The 16,101-nt window shown below is 35.6% G+C and overlaps 1 protein-coding gene across 1 annotated transcript in view; it reads left to right on the top strand.

The window, feature by feature from the left end:
- OVCH1 (ovochymase 1) overlaps positions 1 to 16,101 on the top strand; it is a 72,613-nt gene that overhangs the window by 8,925 nt on the left and 47,587 nt on the right. Inside the window, 1 exon segment of the mRNA XM_077168226.1 lies at positions 14,635 to 14,819. Within this exon segment, the coding sequence (XP_077024341.1) occupies positions 14,635 to 14,819 (185 nt within the window).

Below are 16,101 nucleotides of genomic sequence, written 5' to 3'. Positions count from 1 at the left end.
TGATAAGTTGCAAATATACTCAGAGCTAAACTTTAAAACAAAGCAGGAATATACTGGTTTTAAATTCTTAATCCAATGTTTGTAGACTTTTGTCTCTGAATTCATGAACAGTAATGTCTGTCCATTTAACTTGGACTTTAACTGAAACCCCATATAGAAAGATTTTCAAGAAATTTATTTTTTGAATTTCTGATATTTTAGGGCATTCTTTGAAAAGATGTTCCTCAGAGGATTCTTTCTCCCTTTCTTCATTTAACTTTCTGTTTCTCTACACTACTTAAGAGCACTAAAAACTGCTTCTCTCCCACTTCCCCATTCAGCCTTGTTAATTTCCCTTGACCACAGTGGAAAAAGGAATACTGCTTTGAAGAGTTGGCATGGTTAACCCTCTAAGAACTGTTTGAAGAGTTAACCTTTGTTCTGCAGCACTAACATCTAGTGATGAACAGCTAATGAATAACACTAACATCTAGGATAGGAAAATGTGGATCTGGAAATGCCAAACCTGTCCTTGAGAAACTTTTCATCTACTAGAGAAGACAAAGATGTAAACAGAAACTTGCATTAAAAAGTGAAGTGCAGATAAGCCCAGAGAGCTGTGAGTGAACTGAGGAGGAGGGGTCAGGAGAGCTCATTCCTGTTGGTTCAGAAGCTTGCTATGTACAGGAGTATCATATACAAGAGAAATGGCACAGGATGCAGCCTCTGCAGAAGAGAGAGGGATGAGAGAACCCAGCCTCCAAGAACAAGTAGTTTAGCAGAGGAACCAAATTTTTTGAAGGTCAGGCTCAAGAGCTAAAGTATATGGACTTCTCTCCGTTCTTCTGACCTTCATTGTAGTCCAAAGTCAGTCACCTAAGTGATGAGTTTCAGAAGCACGAATGCCACTGGTCCAGCCCTACCTAAGACTAGAGCAGGCTCTCAGCTCACTTTGATTTGGTCTTCATAGTAAAAGTGCTCTGATAATTTCTCCCTGTAGTGAGGGCAGTACTCTCCTGGTGGCAATTCTACTCCATTTTAATCACCTGGAAGAGAAGATTGAAAAGGTTAACAGGCTCTGAACAAAGGTTAACGAAAGCAGTATTCCAAAAGGGCAATGAAATCAGGCAATAACAGTTCATTCCACAGTCAAATGTATATCAGAATATAGTAGGTAATTTAAACAAAACTTTCTTCATATGTTCCTAAGCTGCCCATCCCCTGTCTATTTATTTTCAGCCCTTTTTTTTCCCTTATAACTTGTTATGCTTTGGGAATATGATTAAATTAATTTTGACTGAGCTGTTAATTTCAAAATGAGATGAATTTAATCTTTCATATATTATTTTGAAAATCATGTTTTAGAAGTAAGCATGATATTTCATATTCTCATTACATTTTCAAACTACTTAAATATTAAATAATTAATAATTCAACTGACTATTTGAATGTTGTTATTAGGAGAGGTATTGAAACTCTTTACTCCTGAGGATTTGGAATAGGATGAATCCCTCCAAGAAATGAGTCCAGGGTATACAAGAAAAGGCCTGAGCTCTATCCATTGTGTGGAAGGAAGCCAAAGAGGAGAGGATATGTGCAGTTTTAATCGTCTAGATAGTAGGCTACATCAGGAGAAATCATCAGGAAAAAAAAACAATTATTAGATAGGTAATCTGAATTTTATTTCTGCTTTTGAATCAAAACTCTAAGCAGCCCTCCTGTATTCATACATGACACTGGCATCTGAAAATTAAGGAAATGATGGAGGCTCTAGCCACGCTATTGCTAAAAGCTACATGCCTTTACTTTAGTGCCTTAATACAAAGATGCTTTACAATAATTTAGGACCCCATAAGATGAGGTAGGGAAATCCTATATTAGTCCCATAACTAAATTTGAGAGCCTCAATGAGACTTTCATCATTTGAGAACATCTGCAGAATTCTAGGTTAAAAACCTTATTATTTAGGAAAGGCTGCTTGCAAATACAATGTCTTGGTCATAGCACCTAAAAGCATACACATTCTCTACATTCTCATAAATATAAATTACATAACCATAAATTGTACAATTCAAGCTGACTTCTGTACCAGCTGTTCTGAAATGTTTGTAGGTGGGACAAATGAGTATCTTTCCCACACTTTGGGAGATTGTAGACCTCAGGGGACAGAGTTGTTTGGAGAAAGTAGGAAGATTTGCTATCCCCATTCCAAAAAACGGCAATTACTCTCACAATTGGTATGTATACTAGGTAGGAATTATTTCTGTCCCCCTTGCCAAATCAAGGCACTTAAGGGGGTATGTTTTGGCATTTTTGTCTAGTTTCTCACATTCTTTATATAACCAGTAAAAACATCTTTCTATGTCACCTGCTATTTTCTGGTTGGAAAATATTTACTAATAGGTATTTCTGATAGGCACAAATACAAATAACCAACACAAATGGTGTTGAAACTGGCATTTACCTGAACTGATATATTCAAAGATTGAAAATTAACAGTATCTAATGATGATATTGCTATACTAATTCAGTAATGGATCCTGTTTATGCTTACTTCTGCTAAGGATCACATAGAACACAGAAAACAGTTAATGCTCTATAAACTTTAGTATCTTTTTAAAATATAGTCCTTTGTCTGACTAAGGGTATATTTAAGTTAATATTAAGTTAAATATTAACTTAAAATATTTAAGTTAATATTTAACTTAAAACTTTTTTTAAGTTTTGCAAGCATTTATTTTTTTTTCAGTGATATGAACTCATTTTAAAAAATTGTATTGAGCATGGAAGGGTATTGAAAGGTTGGTGAGCTCCAAGTTTATAATCTGACAGGATAAGAGACCTGGGTAAAAATAACTGTAGTAAAAAAAATAGAAGGAAAAATGCTTTATAATCCACATTACCCATGTGCTATGGTACTATGGCAAATGGAGAGACTAATTCCCATTTGGGGTCATCTGTGTGGTGTGTGTATTTGCATGTGTGCATAGAGTGGGGTGTTAGGAATGCTTTTGAAAAAGAGGCTGATGTTGAAACTAGGCATGGAAGGATCATTGAAACTTTTTTATAGCTCAGGAGGAAGTCTTCAGTGGCTCAAATATTAAATATTTCAACAAATGGAGAAAAAGTTGAGGATCATTCCAAGCAAAGGGTATTATGTATGAGCAATTTCAAGGTGTTGGGGGAAGATCAGGGTTGTTCCAGGCAATGAGTGGTCCACTGCAGCTGAAAAGCAAATGTGAATGGTAATTGGGAACGAGGGTAGCAGTAGAAGATGGGCATAAAAAGGATGGTTGGGTCTTAATTATGGAGTACCTCGAATTCTATGTGAAGAAGCTTACACTTTATGCCACAGACAGTAGGAAGCAAAAATGATAAATTAGAGTTCATAAAAATCAATGTAAGATAAATGTAAATATTTGTTACAAGTATAGGATGGGAAAGATGCAGCTTAATTGCAGCTCATTGTGAAGAATTTCAGTTGACCTTCTGCGAAGTTCACAACCTTGTGATTTGATTTCAACAATACTTTACCAGCTTTGCTTAAACTATTAGAAGAATAGTATCCAGAAGAACAATACTCCAGAACAAGAGTGAGAATCCTGTTTATTAGGCCTGGGCACAAAGGGTCTCTAGTCACAATCTTAGCAGTGGGACACTGATAAGTTGGAATTTATCTGAAGAACACTGACTAAGATGAAAAGAAATTCAGAAAATGTCTTGTGAAGAAGGCTTTGGAAGAAATAGAGATATTTTTGATCCAAATCGGCTTTAAGAAAAGAATGAAACTGTGTAGATTTATCTGAAGGTTTGCTAGAGAAGCAGAATTGGATTTGTTCTGAGCGATTGCAGTGCTGAGAACTAGGAGTTATGGGTAGAAATTAGGAGGAAGCAGATTTCAACCCAATAGCAAGTAGTTGTTAATTTGAGAGATTTCTTAAACTGGCTTGTCTCAGGAGGCAATTAATTTCCTGGGTAAATGGGTGTTTAGAAAAAAGTGAAGGGTTATGAGTGAGGATCTAGAAATGATATGTTAGATCTAGAGGCAGACAGATGACAGCCAGTTCATTGTTAAGCACACAGAATCTGTGTCTCAAGATAGACAAGGAAATATTGCAAAAATCTGTGCAGGAGATTTCAAGACAAAGGCGGTAGCCGTAGTTTTGGATATTACAGAAGTTAAAATGGGTTCAGTTAAAATGCCACTGAATATGACAATTAAGTTTGAGAGCTCATTTAGTTAAAATTGTAGGAGTAGAAGTCATATTTTTAATGCATTAAGTGGTTGTTGAATATCTGGTATCTTTCTTTCACCAAATAGTCAACACGTTTTTACTGAGGTGTTTGAATGTGCCAGGAACTATTTTAGGAACTAGAAATAGCGCAGTGAATGGAAAAGACTGAAATGCTTGCATTTGTGGAACATCTTGGAAAAAGGGGAATAGAGACAATACAGAAAATAAGTTACATGTAATAGGAGGTGGTAAGTACTATGCAGAAAAATAAAGCAAGGAAGACGCAAAGAGTGCTGCAGAGTATAATACTGGAGAAGGTAGTTACAGAAGATGTCACTATAAAGGTGGCACTTGCAAAAGACTTGAGTAAAATGAGGAAAGAAATCATATAGTCAGCTTGGGAAGGAACATTCCAGGCAGAAGGAATGGCAAGTGTGAGGTAGGAATATTGTAGGTGTATTTCGGGGAACAAAAAGGAGGCCTGAGAGCTAGAGCTCAGTGGGAGATGGGGGAAGTAGGTATGATTAGGTGGTTAGCAGGTGACCAGATTGTTTAAGCCTTAAAGAAATAAGGACTTTGGATATTACTCTGAATGAGATGGGGCATATTATAGCACAGGAAGAACATAATCGGACTTAGTATTTTAAAAGCATCATTTTGGCAGTTTTCAAATAGACTGTAGAAGGATAAGACCAAAAGCTGGGAGACCACCTACTGAATAATCCACATAGTAGATGGTCATGATTTTGACCAGGTTTGCAGCAATAGAGATGGTGAGAAGGGATAACACCAAGGGATTTGCTGGTGAGATAAATTTGGGTTTTGAGAGAGTACCTCATAAGTGACAGCAAGGTTTTTACCTCAGGCGTTGGGGTAAGGAAGTGATCATTGTCTGAGAAGAGGAAGACAGTTCAGCAGTGAAAGGAAAGACAAAGATGGCACCATGCCTTTGAGCACTAGGGTCACGAGAAGCATCTTCTTTGTTTGGATAGGGTAGGCTCAAATATGCTAATGGACCGATGAGAGAGAGTGAGTGAAAAGCCAATAGAAATACATGGGAATGTGAAGCGAGTTTCATGAGAACACAACAACAGATTTGATTTTGAAAAGAAGGAAGATAATCTCATTCCTGGGGAAGCGACCAAAAATAAAGATAATCAAGAGGAAAGTTGAGGAACTTTATACTAGATATCTTTGTGGTAACCAAGAGAATTCAGTTGTTCAAGTTGAGGGGATGAAGTTAGGAGATTACATAATAAAGTAGGTATTAAATGGCTTACACAGGCTATAAAATGAGTAGTCACCTAAAGATGAATAAAAAGACTGAATGCCATTCACAACCCAGTCAGCATCACCATGAATTTATACTGTATTTCAACACATAAGAAAATTTGGTTCCAAACTATCTAACATTAGTTAGAAAATAAATTTAAAAACAACAAAATACCCAAGATTGGGAGACACCTTTATCAAGGTGAGAAACAAAAGGCTACACCTTTAATGTATGGCTAAATAAGACTTAATCCCACCCACGTAGAAAGTTATGTGCCTCAACCTTGGCAGTGAATATAGAGAGGGATGAAAAAACCTTCCCTGAGAATTTGAGTCACAAGCTAATACTTATGCAGTTCTATGATCTAAATTCACACCAATAGCATAGTCCAAAACAGCTCAAGCAGAAAATCAATTTAAAGTAGTATGAAGCTGCCAGTGCATCCCCATCCCTATCACCGGTGACTAGCAGAAGCAAATTCCTCCCACCCCTGAAGAATTTCACACCTACAGCAATTTGAAGACTCTGTTAATTGTAAAATGCATTCTAATTTTAGAAGTTTTAAAATGTGAAAGAAAAGTGTTTTAAAAATGTAATAAGATAATGGAGCCAGTTCTCCTAGGTAGGGACTTCTCCAGCATGCTAAGCAGCCTTGGATGGCAGAAAGGTCTTGTAAATTTCAAACAGAGTATATCAGGTAATGATAAGGGAGAAAGAGATATATGTGGAGAAGAAACAGGGAGTTACAGAGATCTGCCAAGCCTGTCTTTATTTTGATAGGTAGTACGTAGACTCTCAAAAATGGCATGTGGCACACAGGTGGGCTTCTTCCTTCATACCAATGGGAAACATTGCAATGACTAGCCTCTGGAACAGCTTCTAACACACACACACACACACACACACACACACACACACAGTGAATAAATAAATCAATGATTAATTTTGGCACTCCTCTGTTACTTAGCTTGACTAAATGTCAAAATCTTCCTAAATGCTATAATCACAACAACAAATCAGTCTTGATATATGATTAAAACCTGCTTTCCATCTCTGAGTTACACATTTTGAGGCAGAAAATAATTTGAAAACAGGAGAAAATACTAGCCTTTGAAATCATAAAGATTGAATTACAGTTCCTGTTCTATAAGAGATGTAAGGCTTCTAATATCAAGCCTGCTTTCTCATTTGAAAAAGGAGTCATTTCTCTCCTGTCTACCTCTGAGGGATAATGAGTATCAATGGATGATGGATGTAGAGTACTTTTTAAATTGAAGTGCTTAGAAAAATGAGATTTTTAACATTTTTGGCAAGTTATTGCTTTTTAAAATGAAACATTTAAAGTTGAATTAATAATAATTTAGGTAGTTTATTTTTACATCCATATTCAAGACAATGAACTTGAATTGAAAAAGACTAAAGTAAGAACTTAAGGAGAGGATGTTTGGTAAAAATTATTGGCATTTAGCTTTGGAAATTGGGCATTAAAAAATCAGAGTTGGAAGACTCTTGCAGTCCTGAAGTTTTTTTAGTTAGAGGGTGGTGGTGCTGTTAGCAATTCTAAGGATATTAATAAAAATTGCATTTTGGAAAGAAGTTCATTCTGACATGTTAGATTCCAGATAAGATTGCTTTACATTCAAGTGAATATGAAGAAGAAGAAGGATTTATAGCCCTCTGGGGTCTTTCTTGAATAATAATGCGAATTCATTTAGGAAAATAAAGGTAAAGGACTATATGTTAAATGATGTAACATTTCTTTCAAAATGTTGAAACATGGTTCTAACCTTACTAGGAATTAGTGAGATGATATTGCAACTCACTGATTATGACATAATCTGACCTTGGAGGATGTGGCAAGAGTTAATGTATGGTCAATCCATAATTCATCAGAATTCTTAATCCACAATTCAACTTCTGGGTAAATGTAATGAATTTTCAATTAGATTAATGTCTCAGAACAGAGAACTGATTGTTAGATTATTTTTAATTTATGAACAAAATTCTAGCATTTTTATAATTAAATGAAATTGAAAGGATAGTTTCTGGTTATTATTACTAATTAATACTCATTTATTTGTTGGATAGATGTCAGCAATTTGAGCATAAATAAGATAGTCTCATAAAGAAGTCTCACTGCCTTTTCTTTTCTAATACCCTATAAAATTTTATTATTGGTGAGCTAATGAGCCTAAAACACCACAGTTATTAGAGCTTATTTTTCAAAATTGATTCTGCCATTTATTATATTTTCTCCACCCTCCCCAAACCCAGCTTGTGTATGTGGAAAAAATCGTACCAGAAGATAAAATCATCCTGATGAAATTTACAAGCCTAGATGTAGAAAATTGAGTCACATGTGATCATGATTATATTTCTTTACAATCAAGCAAAGGAGTGCTTATTAAACTATGTCACATTTATTTCCATTTATCATTTTAGAGTATCTAAGAGACCAAAGAGATGCTAAAGGATCTAAAACTACATTTCTGTACACAATGCAATTATTTTATCGTGCATACTGTGCCCTCCTTAAAGGGGGTGGGGGAAATGGAAATAGTGATGAGCATGTTGACTGATCTTTCTCTTCAGTGTTTTTCTAAGTTCAGTGTCAAATATCACATTCCTTCCTCAAGTTTAATAAGAGAATATCGACTGACGTTGGTGCCGCAAATGTAAGAAAATTTCCTTGTTGATTTTTATTTTTATCACAAAAGGGGCCCATGTTTTTCAGATTCGGTAAATGGAGATAAGCAAAAGGAAGAAAATTTAAACCACTTATAACCCTACCACCCAGGGATGACTACCGTTAGCATTTAGATGTACATCCATTTATGCGTATTAGCAACACACTTTTTGTACTGGGTTGAACATTGTTATATAATGGACTTTTATCATGACAATAAGTTTCTATGTTATAAATGTCTTTTATTAAATACCTCATATAAACTATATAATCATAATTGATATATTACTACAACTGAAGCAATAAATAAATAAATAGCATAATAGAGGGTCTCCACAGCTGGTAGATCTTTAGTTCTCCAGAAGGCCAGTGGTTAGGACAAATGTCTCTTCATAAATGTTGGGCAATATGCTACATACAAGGTGTTGTGCTAGGTATTGTAATACTTATTGGATAAATGACATTATGCTAAAAAATTAAAAAAATAATAAATGATTTCATGCTTAAGGCCTGCTATTTAGCCGTAAGTGTTTCTTCAATGAATAATTTGTTAAACGTTAACTATGTATCAAACATCATATCATGTATGAGATATAAGGTTTCCACCTTTAATGAGCTTGAAGTTTGGTGAGGTAACTAGAAGAGCAGTCACAAAGTAGGAAATGATATAAGAATAGGAAATGTGCCATGGTGATTCAAAAAACGTATCTCCACCCTTAAACGATCAAACATAGAGTTGCTGTATGACCAAACAATTCCACTTCTAGGTATATACCCAAGAGAAACGAAAACATGGTTCACAAAGAAACGTGTACATGAATGTTTTATAACAGCATTCTTTACATAAAAGTGGAAACGTGAAAGCCCATCAATGGATGCGGAGATAAATAAAATGTGATATACCCACGACAACAAAATATTATTCGCCCATGAAAAAGAATGTTACAACATGTAAGAACCTCAAGCATTATATGAAGTAAAGGAAGCCAGTCACAAAAGCCTAAATATTAGGTAATTTCATTCATATGAAAGTCCAAAATAGGGAGATGTGTAGAGAAAGAAAGTAGAGTAGTGAATGCCTAGGGCTGCAGGTTGGCGATGTGAAGTTAGGCATGTGACAGCTAAAGGGATATGGGGTTTCTTTTTGAAGTGATGAAAATGTCTTAAAATTGACTATAGTGATAGTTATACATATCTGTGAATATACTAAAAACCATTAATTTCTATACTTTAAATGGGTGAATTGTATGGTATAACATCTCAAAACTGTTCTTTAAAAAAAAAAGTAGATCATGTTTCTGGTAGGTATCTAGAAAAAATTATGAAAGAGTTGAACTTTACATTAAGAGCTGAGTAGAATTTGGACATTTAAGACTTTGAGGTGAGAAAGTGAATGGAAGAGTAAAAATATTAAAAGATTAAAGCAGAGAATGTGAAATTAGGGGACCACTAAATAGTTTGTTTAGAGTAGAACGTTCATGGAAGATATTAGGAAAACAAATATGTATAAGCTTGTTTCCATCACTTTTTAGTACTTGTATTTCAATCCTTTTTCTCTTAAGGTAAGGTCTGTGGAGATATATTACACTCACCATTGCTGACAGAGATAAATGAAGCCACTGTTACTTTTGTTTCTGATATAGAAAATAGTGGCAGAGGCTTTAAGCTTACTTTTACTGAAGTCCACAAAAACTCAGAAACAAGTGTTTCAGATATCTAACTTCCTGCCTTTTTTTTTTTTTTTTTTTTGACTTGGGAATGAGGAATAGGAAATGCCTTTGGCCATTGGGGAATCTTAAGGTTTCCTAAATACTTCCATAGATTGAGGTTGTGGTAGTGTGGCTGTCTTGGTGGAAGAAGGGATGATTCACTAGGCCAATTATCCTGACTTGAATCCCAGGAATGTGAGGTGTCATTGGTTCATTCATGCCTCAGAGAAACACATTATACAGGTAAGCAACTAAAGAAGTTTTTACTTGTGAAACTTAGCTACTATGATTAGAAGTTACTGTTTGCCATTTTTTACTTTAAAAAGGGATCCATGCATATAGTTTTAAAAGTTTCAGCAGTTTCAAAGGATATACAATGAAAAGTAAACCTCCTTCTTATCAGGTCACATCTTAACATCCTGGAAGTAAACACTGATAAATTTCTAGAGTATCCTTGGAGAGTATTCTGAGCATTTATCAAGATGTGAGTGTTTGGCAGTGCTTTATCCACTTTCTATCTTTATCTCAGAGGTCTTTCCAGATAAGCCTACAGAGCTTTTCTTAATAACTACATAAAATTGTGTGATGTTCTATAATTTACTAAACCAGTTACCTGTTTTTTTTTGTTTTTTGTTTTTTTTTTTACATGGGCAGGCAGCAGGAATTGAACCTGGGTCCTTGGGCATGGCACGCAAGCATTCTTACCTGCTGAGCCACCATGGCCTGCCCAAAACCAGTTACCTCTTAAGGCAGTTTCCACTTTTTGCCCTTAACTGTAATGTTGCCATGAACCTCTCTGTGTCACTGTTTTTGGATGTATATGGATGTAAATAATCCCCAGAAGTAGAATTACAGGGTCAGTTTTGTGCATTTAAATGCAGTAGTCATTGCCCTCAAAAGACAATTGTTTATTTCCATCAACTATATATGAGGGTGTGACAGACAGTGATCTAATTCACAGAAGAAAACTTTTTAACATTATTTCTTCTCTTTCTTAACCACATCTCTGGTTATGTTTATAATTTGTACAGTTGGCATTGAGGACTTTATTGTTGAATTTAGAAAAAACTGTATTTATGATGCCATTATGATTTATGGTGATCCAGAAAAGGAGCATGAATTAGGTGGGTAAAATTCCAGCCTGTAAGCTTCCTTTGGAAAATGTTATACCAAAATAATGAGACAGTGGCAGCATTGGCTCTTTTCCTTGGGTGCTATTTGTATAGCAAAAAAATATGAAATTCTTGTGCTGGAAACTAACAGTGCCATAAAACTCGTTTTAAAACCCGTGAAATCCAGCAGCTGATTTGCCAGCCAAGTTTTTAATAGAAACACGTAAAATTTAAAGAATGTTCTGAATACTTGGAAGGTAAAAAGGAAGTCCCTGGGGAAAAAGCATAAACAGTAACATTGAGTAAAGTTTTGGAGGTTATTCAAGGTAAAAATTTTTAACTTCCTTCTTTCCACTGCTGATATTTTCATGTGTGTCCATGAAAAGTAAACAAAAGCCGTCTTTTCTACTTGGGTCTTCAAGTTAATTTTTGGAATGAAAACTTCAAATTTACTTTGTTATAATACAGAAACTCACTGAATATGAAGAATCAACTTCCAGCCATGCAGTCACTTTGTTAGCAGCTATTATTTGTCCCACTGCTTAGTGTAGATTAGCATGGGTAGGAGAACAGGGGTAGAGATAGGAGTATTTATTTGGACATTAAATGCAGGTAAATGGAAGCACAATCCCATGATCCAGCAGGTTCCAAGTGTGTTGTAGGGTTTAGGTGAGGCAGAAGATGTTAGGATCATCTGCTCACATGAAGTGCAGCCATCTTCTGTTTAAAAAGTAGCCTATACAAGCTTGATTTTCTTTCATTCACCTCTTCTACAAATTAACAATCAATAGAGGTTTCTGTGTATATTAAGAAACAAATGTATTTCTCCAATTTATGGAGCGTTTTCTGTGAGATAAGTTACAGTACATTATCTTAAAACCAGTGCTTAAGTCCTACATGAGATATAAAGATGTACCTACAAACTCAAGTTGAAGAAAACCAAAGTTGCTGAAAAAAATTAATTGGATGGTATTTACCTCTGCTTCCAATTTTTTTTTTAACGGCAACTCAAACTTTCCTAAACCTTTTTACAGCTAAAATTTGTGGAACCTTGAACCCAACTCCAATATTCAGTCCTAGTAACATGATCGTGATGCATTTTAAAAGCAATGGTGAAAATAACTTGTGAGGCTTCAAGGCTAGAGTCACCTTTTTGTCCTCAGGTAAGTGTGAACACTTATGTAATAGTGATTTTTGCTAATGAATTATGTTATAGGAAAGATAATTTAGCTGCAGTGACCTACATTTAGGGTATTTGAGTCACCAGGGTGTCATAATAAAAATACAATTCTTAGGCGCATTTTCAGAGACTTAGATTGTAGTGGTTTCTGGTGAGGCCCAGGAATCTGTATTTTAAAGCACCTGCTATGAAGCCAAGAAACTGCATCTGTTTCCACATGAATGAAGACTTGAAGCACCATATGAAAAGTAGAGATGTAATTCAGAGATTGTCTGTTTCTGTTCTGTGATGTTAGAGCATTTTGAAGGATTAATAGGTTTCTAAGCTCTCTAGGGGGATAAAGTATTCTTTACCCAGACGAAGGGACTCTCACATGCAAACACTCTAATGAAAGAATAGATGATGCACAAATAAATTAAAAGTAATTCAATATTGTTGAATTAATGGAAGAAATGTCAGAAAAAGCAAGAGTTAGATCATGCTGGAATGCAAGGAATTATATAGTACCAGAGTAATAGGAGAGCTAGTTAATATTCATCAATTGTAGACTAAACATTTCACATATTATCTTATTTATTCCTCCTTTATGAAGCTAAAGCATGTACACTGTGTCCCCTTCTCACAAATGAGGGAACTGAAGCTTAGTGAAGTTGATGACTTTCCCACACATGCAAGGCTTGCAAGAGGTGATATCAGAATTCAAACGTTCTTCCTCTAACTCCAGAAGATGAACAGGGAGATAAGAGGTGAATCCACGTGCAAGGGAAATAGTGAGCAAGTCACTGTAAGAATGCATTCTAGATGTCTTGTTTGGTTAGCTGTGTGGAAAGGAGGGAGATTGTGAAGGAGGAATGCCCCGGCGTGATTTTCAGAATTCTAGCTTGAGTGGCTTGATGGAAGGTGGAGCTGCCAAATGATAGAGGGAAACATGAGAACAAAACTACATAGACTGTCACTCAAGATCAGCTGGTTCCATGTGAGACATTTGGCTTTTAATGATTTGTGGGAAAATCCTGGTAGCAATATCTAGCAGTCTTAGAATTCAGGAAAGAGATTCAGATTGGATAGAGACATTTGGAAGTTATCTACTAATAGATAAAAATAACATAAACTTAAAGCAATACCTTGTGAGTATCATTTTAGTCCCAGGAATTAAGTACCTGAGAAAGAAGACCAAGATTGAGATCTATCAAGAAAAACCAGGAGAGTAATAGCATCGTGGACCTAAGAGAGGAAGAAGTTCTTGAAAGGTCAGAGGCAACAGGGAGACTGAGAGACACAAAAAATTATATTTATGGGTATGTGAAGGTAGTATTAGTGAAATCAACATTATAGTTGTTTTATGACGGAAGCAAGTAAGCAAGTAGAATCAGCTAGTATAAGTTATGCAAAATATTTTAAATTAAAAAAAAAACCTTTTCCTTTTATAGACTCTTGAAACAAAATTGGACCAACATCATCTCCACAAACCAATGCTCTATCTCCTGCAAAATCTATTCCCTGTGTTGAGTTGATGACCATGTTTTTACCATCTGTAAAACATCTTTCTTTATTGATGAAATTTCTCTTCTCAAAAGCCTCCTCTTGCAATGAATCTTGTTTAAAGTTTGCAAATAGACTCTTACAAACAGAGGGAAGAAGAAATATGCCTTATGACAGGAAGAAAACAGTACTGAGGAATTCTTTGTTGTCACCTATTTTGTACAAAGTTTAACATTTAAAATCGTCTTAGGGTCTGTATTCAGTATGATATGCATTGTTAGGCCAATGGGCAAAGCAGTTTTATCTCACACTAGTGTTTTTAACTTCCCTATAATCTAATGCATATGGGTAAATATTATGATGGTCTTTCATTGTTCCCCACATGCAATTGAGTGTGTTCTAGATGGTCTAGATGGAATAGAAGGTTATAAAGGGCGCTATAAGAAGAGGAGATATCTGCCTGTAACTGGGGAGTCAGAGAAGTCTTCCTGGAGGAGATGACATTTGAGCCAAATCCCAGTAGTATTACAGGAAAGGGAAAGGCATTTGCAAATTCTTTAATGCCTAAGGGAATTTGGTATGTTTGAGGATTTAAGGACGCATAATGAAGAACCCTGTGTGCTCTGCATTAGAGACTTGAAATTTTTCCTCTTAGAATGTGAGTTCTATGAGGACCAGGATTTTTGTCTGTTAGTTTTTTCATTGATACACCACTAATGTCTAGAATAGGGGTTGGCAGATAAGCTGTATATTAATATTTGTCGAATAAATAAATGAATGAATATTCTGTAGACCAGTACCTATGAACATAATTGCCCAGCACAGTTACCTGGGCAATGTTTTTAAAATTCAGATTTCTCAGATGGTCTTCTGTGTTTGGACCATTACTTCTCTAGGCTATGGCAAGCCATTTGTGGATGGGTGTATTCTTAGTTATCTTACCTGGATGAGTAATTAGTTTTGTCTTCTTTGCTGTAGACCTCTGTGGTATCCCTCCATCCATTCAGTCCCCAGTGGCTTTCCAGACGAATTGCAGCAGGGAAGGAAGCCTGCCCCCACTGTAGGCCATGGCAGGTGGGATTGAAGTTTCTAGGAGATCACCAGTGTGGGAGTGTCATCATCAACCCAGAGTGGATTCTAACTGCAGCCCACTGTGTGCAATCGTGAGTGAAATGAAAGATATTTTACTAATCAATTTAGCACATGTCCCAGTCATTGTTTACAAACACAAGTACAATTGTCCAGCTACTAAAATCTTCCAGTACAAGTAAAGCAGAAGTTTTTAAGTGTTTCTTCTGCATAGCCATCTAGCCTCTTTAACGTCAGTGAGGAAAAAGTTCATGAAATTTTTGAAATTGTTCATTCCGTTTATGAGGATGGCTCTGATTATTTATTGGGTAAAGCCAAACTCTGCTCCCCATAGTAGAAACCTATTGGTCTAAATTTATTATAGATCCTAAAAGTAAAAAAAAGTAAGTCTTTCATTTAACAGTCTTTCAAATATGTGAAGACCTCTCTTACATTTAGTTTAATTTAATCTTTGAGCTAATGTCTATAATTGTTTGTTGTTAGTAATTCCAGATACCTTGCCATGGTGTGCACCTTTCTCTCTACTGGTTTAGCATCTGAAAATATCGTTCCTATCAGTGGAGAGCACAACAGAATAATTCATAACTGGACTCTTAGTGAGCTAAAATTTTGATGAAATGTTTTAAAATTCTGACTTATTTTTGATATGAAAGAATATGAAGTTAATTTTTTGTTTTTTTAATTATTGTAAAATATACGTTTGCATCCCCAACACCCAGCGCAGGAAGTAACTTTTACAGTTAATTTTCAAGATCCCTTTATGTCACTCCTAAGCAGTAAACACTATGCTAAATTTTGTATTAATAATTGATCCCTCTTTCTCTCCCTCTCCCTTTTCCTTTCCCTTTCTTAGTTGTAGTATGGATGTATTCCTAAAAAAATAAAAATAAAAAGGGATTGTTTGGTTTTGCTTGGTTTTGACCTTTAAGTAGAATTGTAGTTTATTTTTTCTTCTATGACTTGTTTTTTTTCTCATAAACTTGTGCAGATTAAACCATATAAATAACTGTAATTAATTCATTTTCAGTCCAAACTAATTAAGTCAATAACTTGTGAGTAGATTCTGACCACTGATATTTAAAAAGAACTCCACAGGTGCTTCCGAGGTGCAGCAAGGGTTGAGAACCACCCTTACCATTTTTACCCCATCTTGGCCACTTCCCCACTTGGTCACGTCCGGCCAAAACCACAGCCTTTCTGTTCCTTAAACACTCTGATCTTGTTACTGTCTTCTCTGTTCTCAGTTGCTATTCACTCTGCCACCCAGAATACCACATTATATTTAGCTATTCTATTTAGGATCCTCTTGACTGTGACAGTTGTTCTGATTCCTCTCCCCCCGCCCCTTTTCGATAA

The sequence above is a fragment of the Tamandua tetradactyla genome, chromosome 7, assembly GCF_023851605.1.
Source record: "Tamandua tetradactyla isolate mTamTet1 chromosome 7, mTamTet1.pri, whole genome shotgun sequence".
NCBI classification, from domain to species: Eukaryota; Metazoa; Chordata; class Mammalia; order Pilosa; family Myrmecophagidae; genus Tamandua; species Tamandua tetradactyla.
Note: the sequence above shows the minus strand (reverse complement) of the source record. Positions and strands in the feature narration are given on the sequence as shown.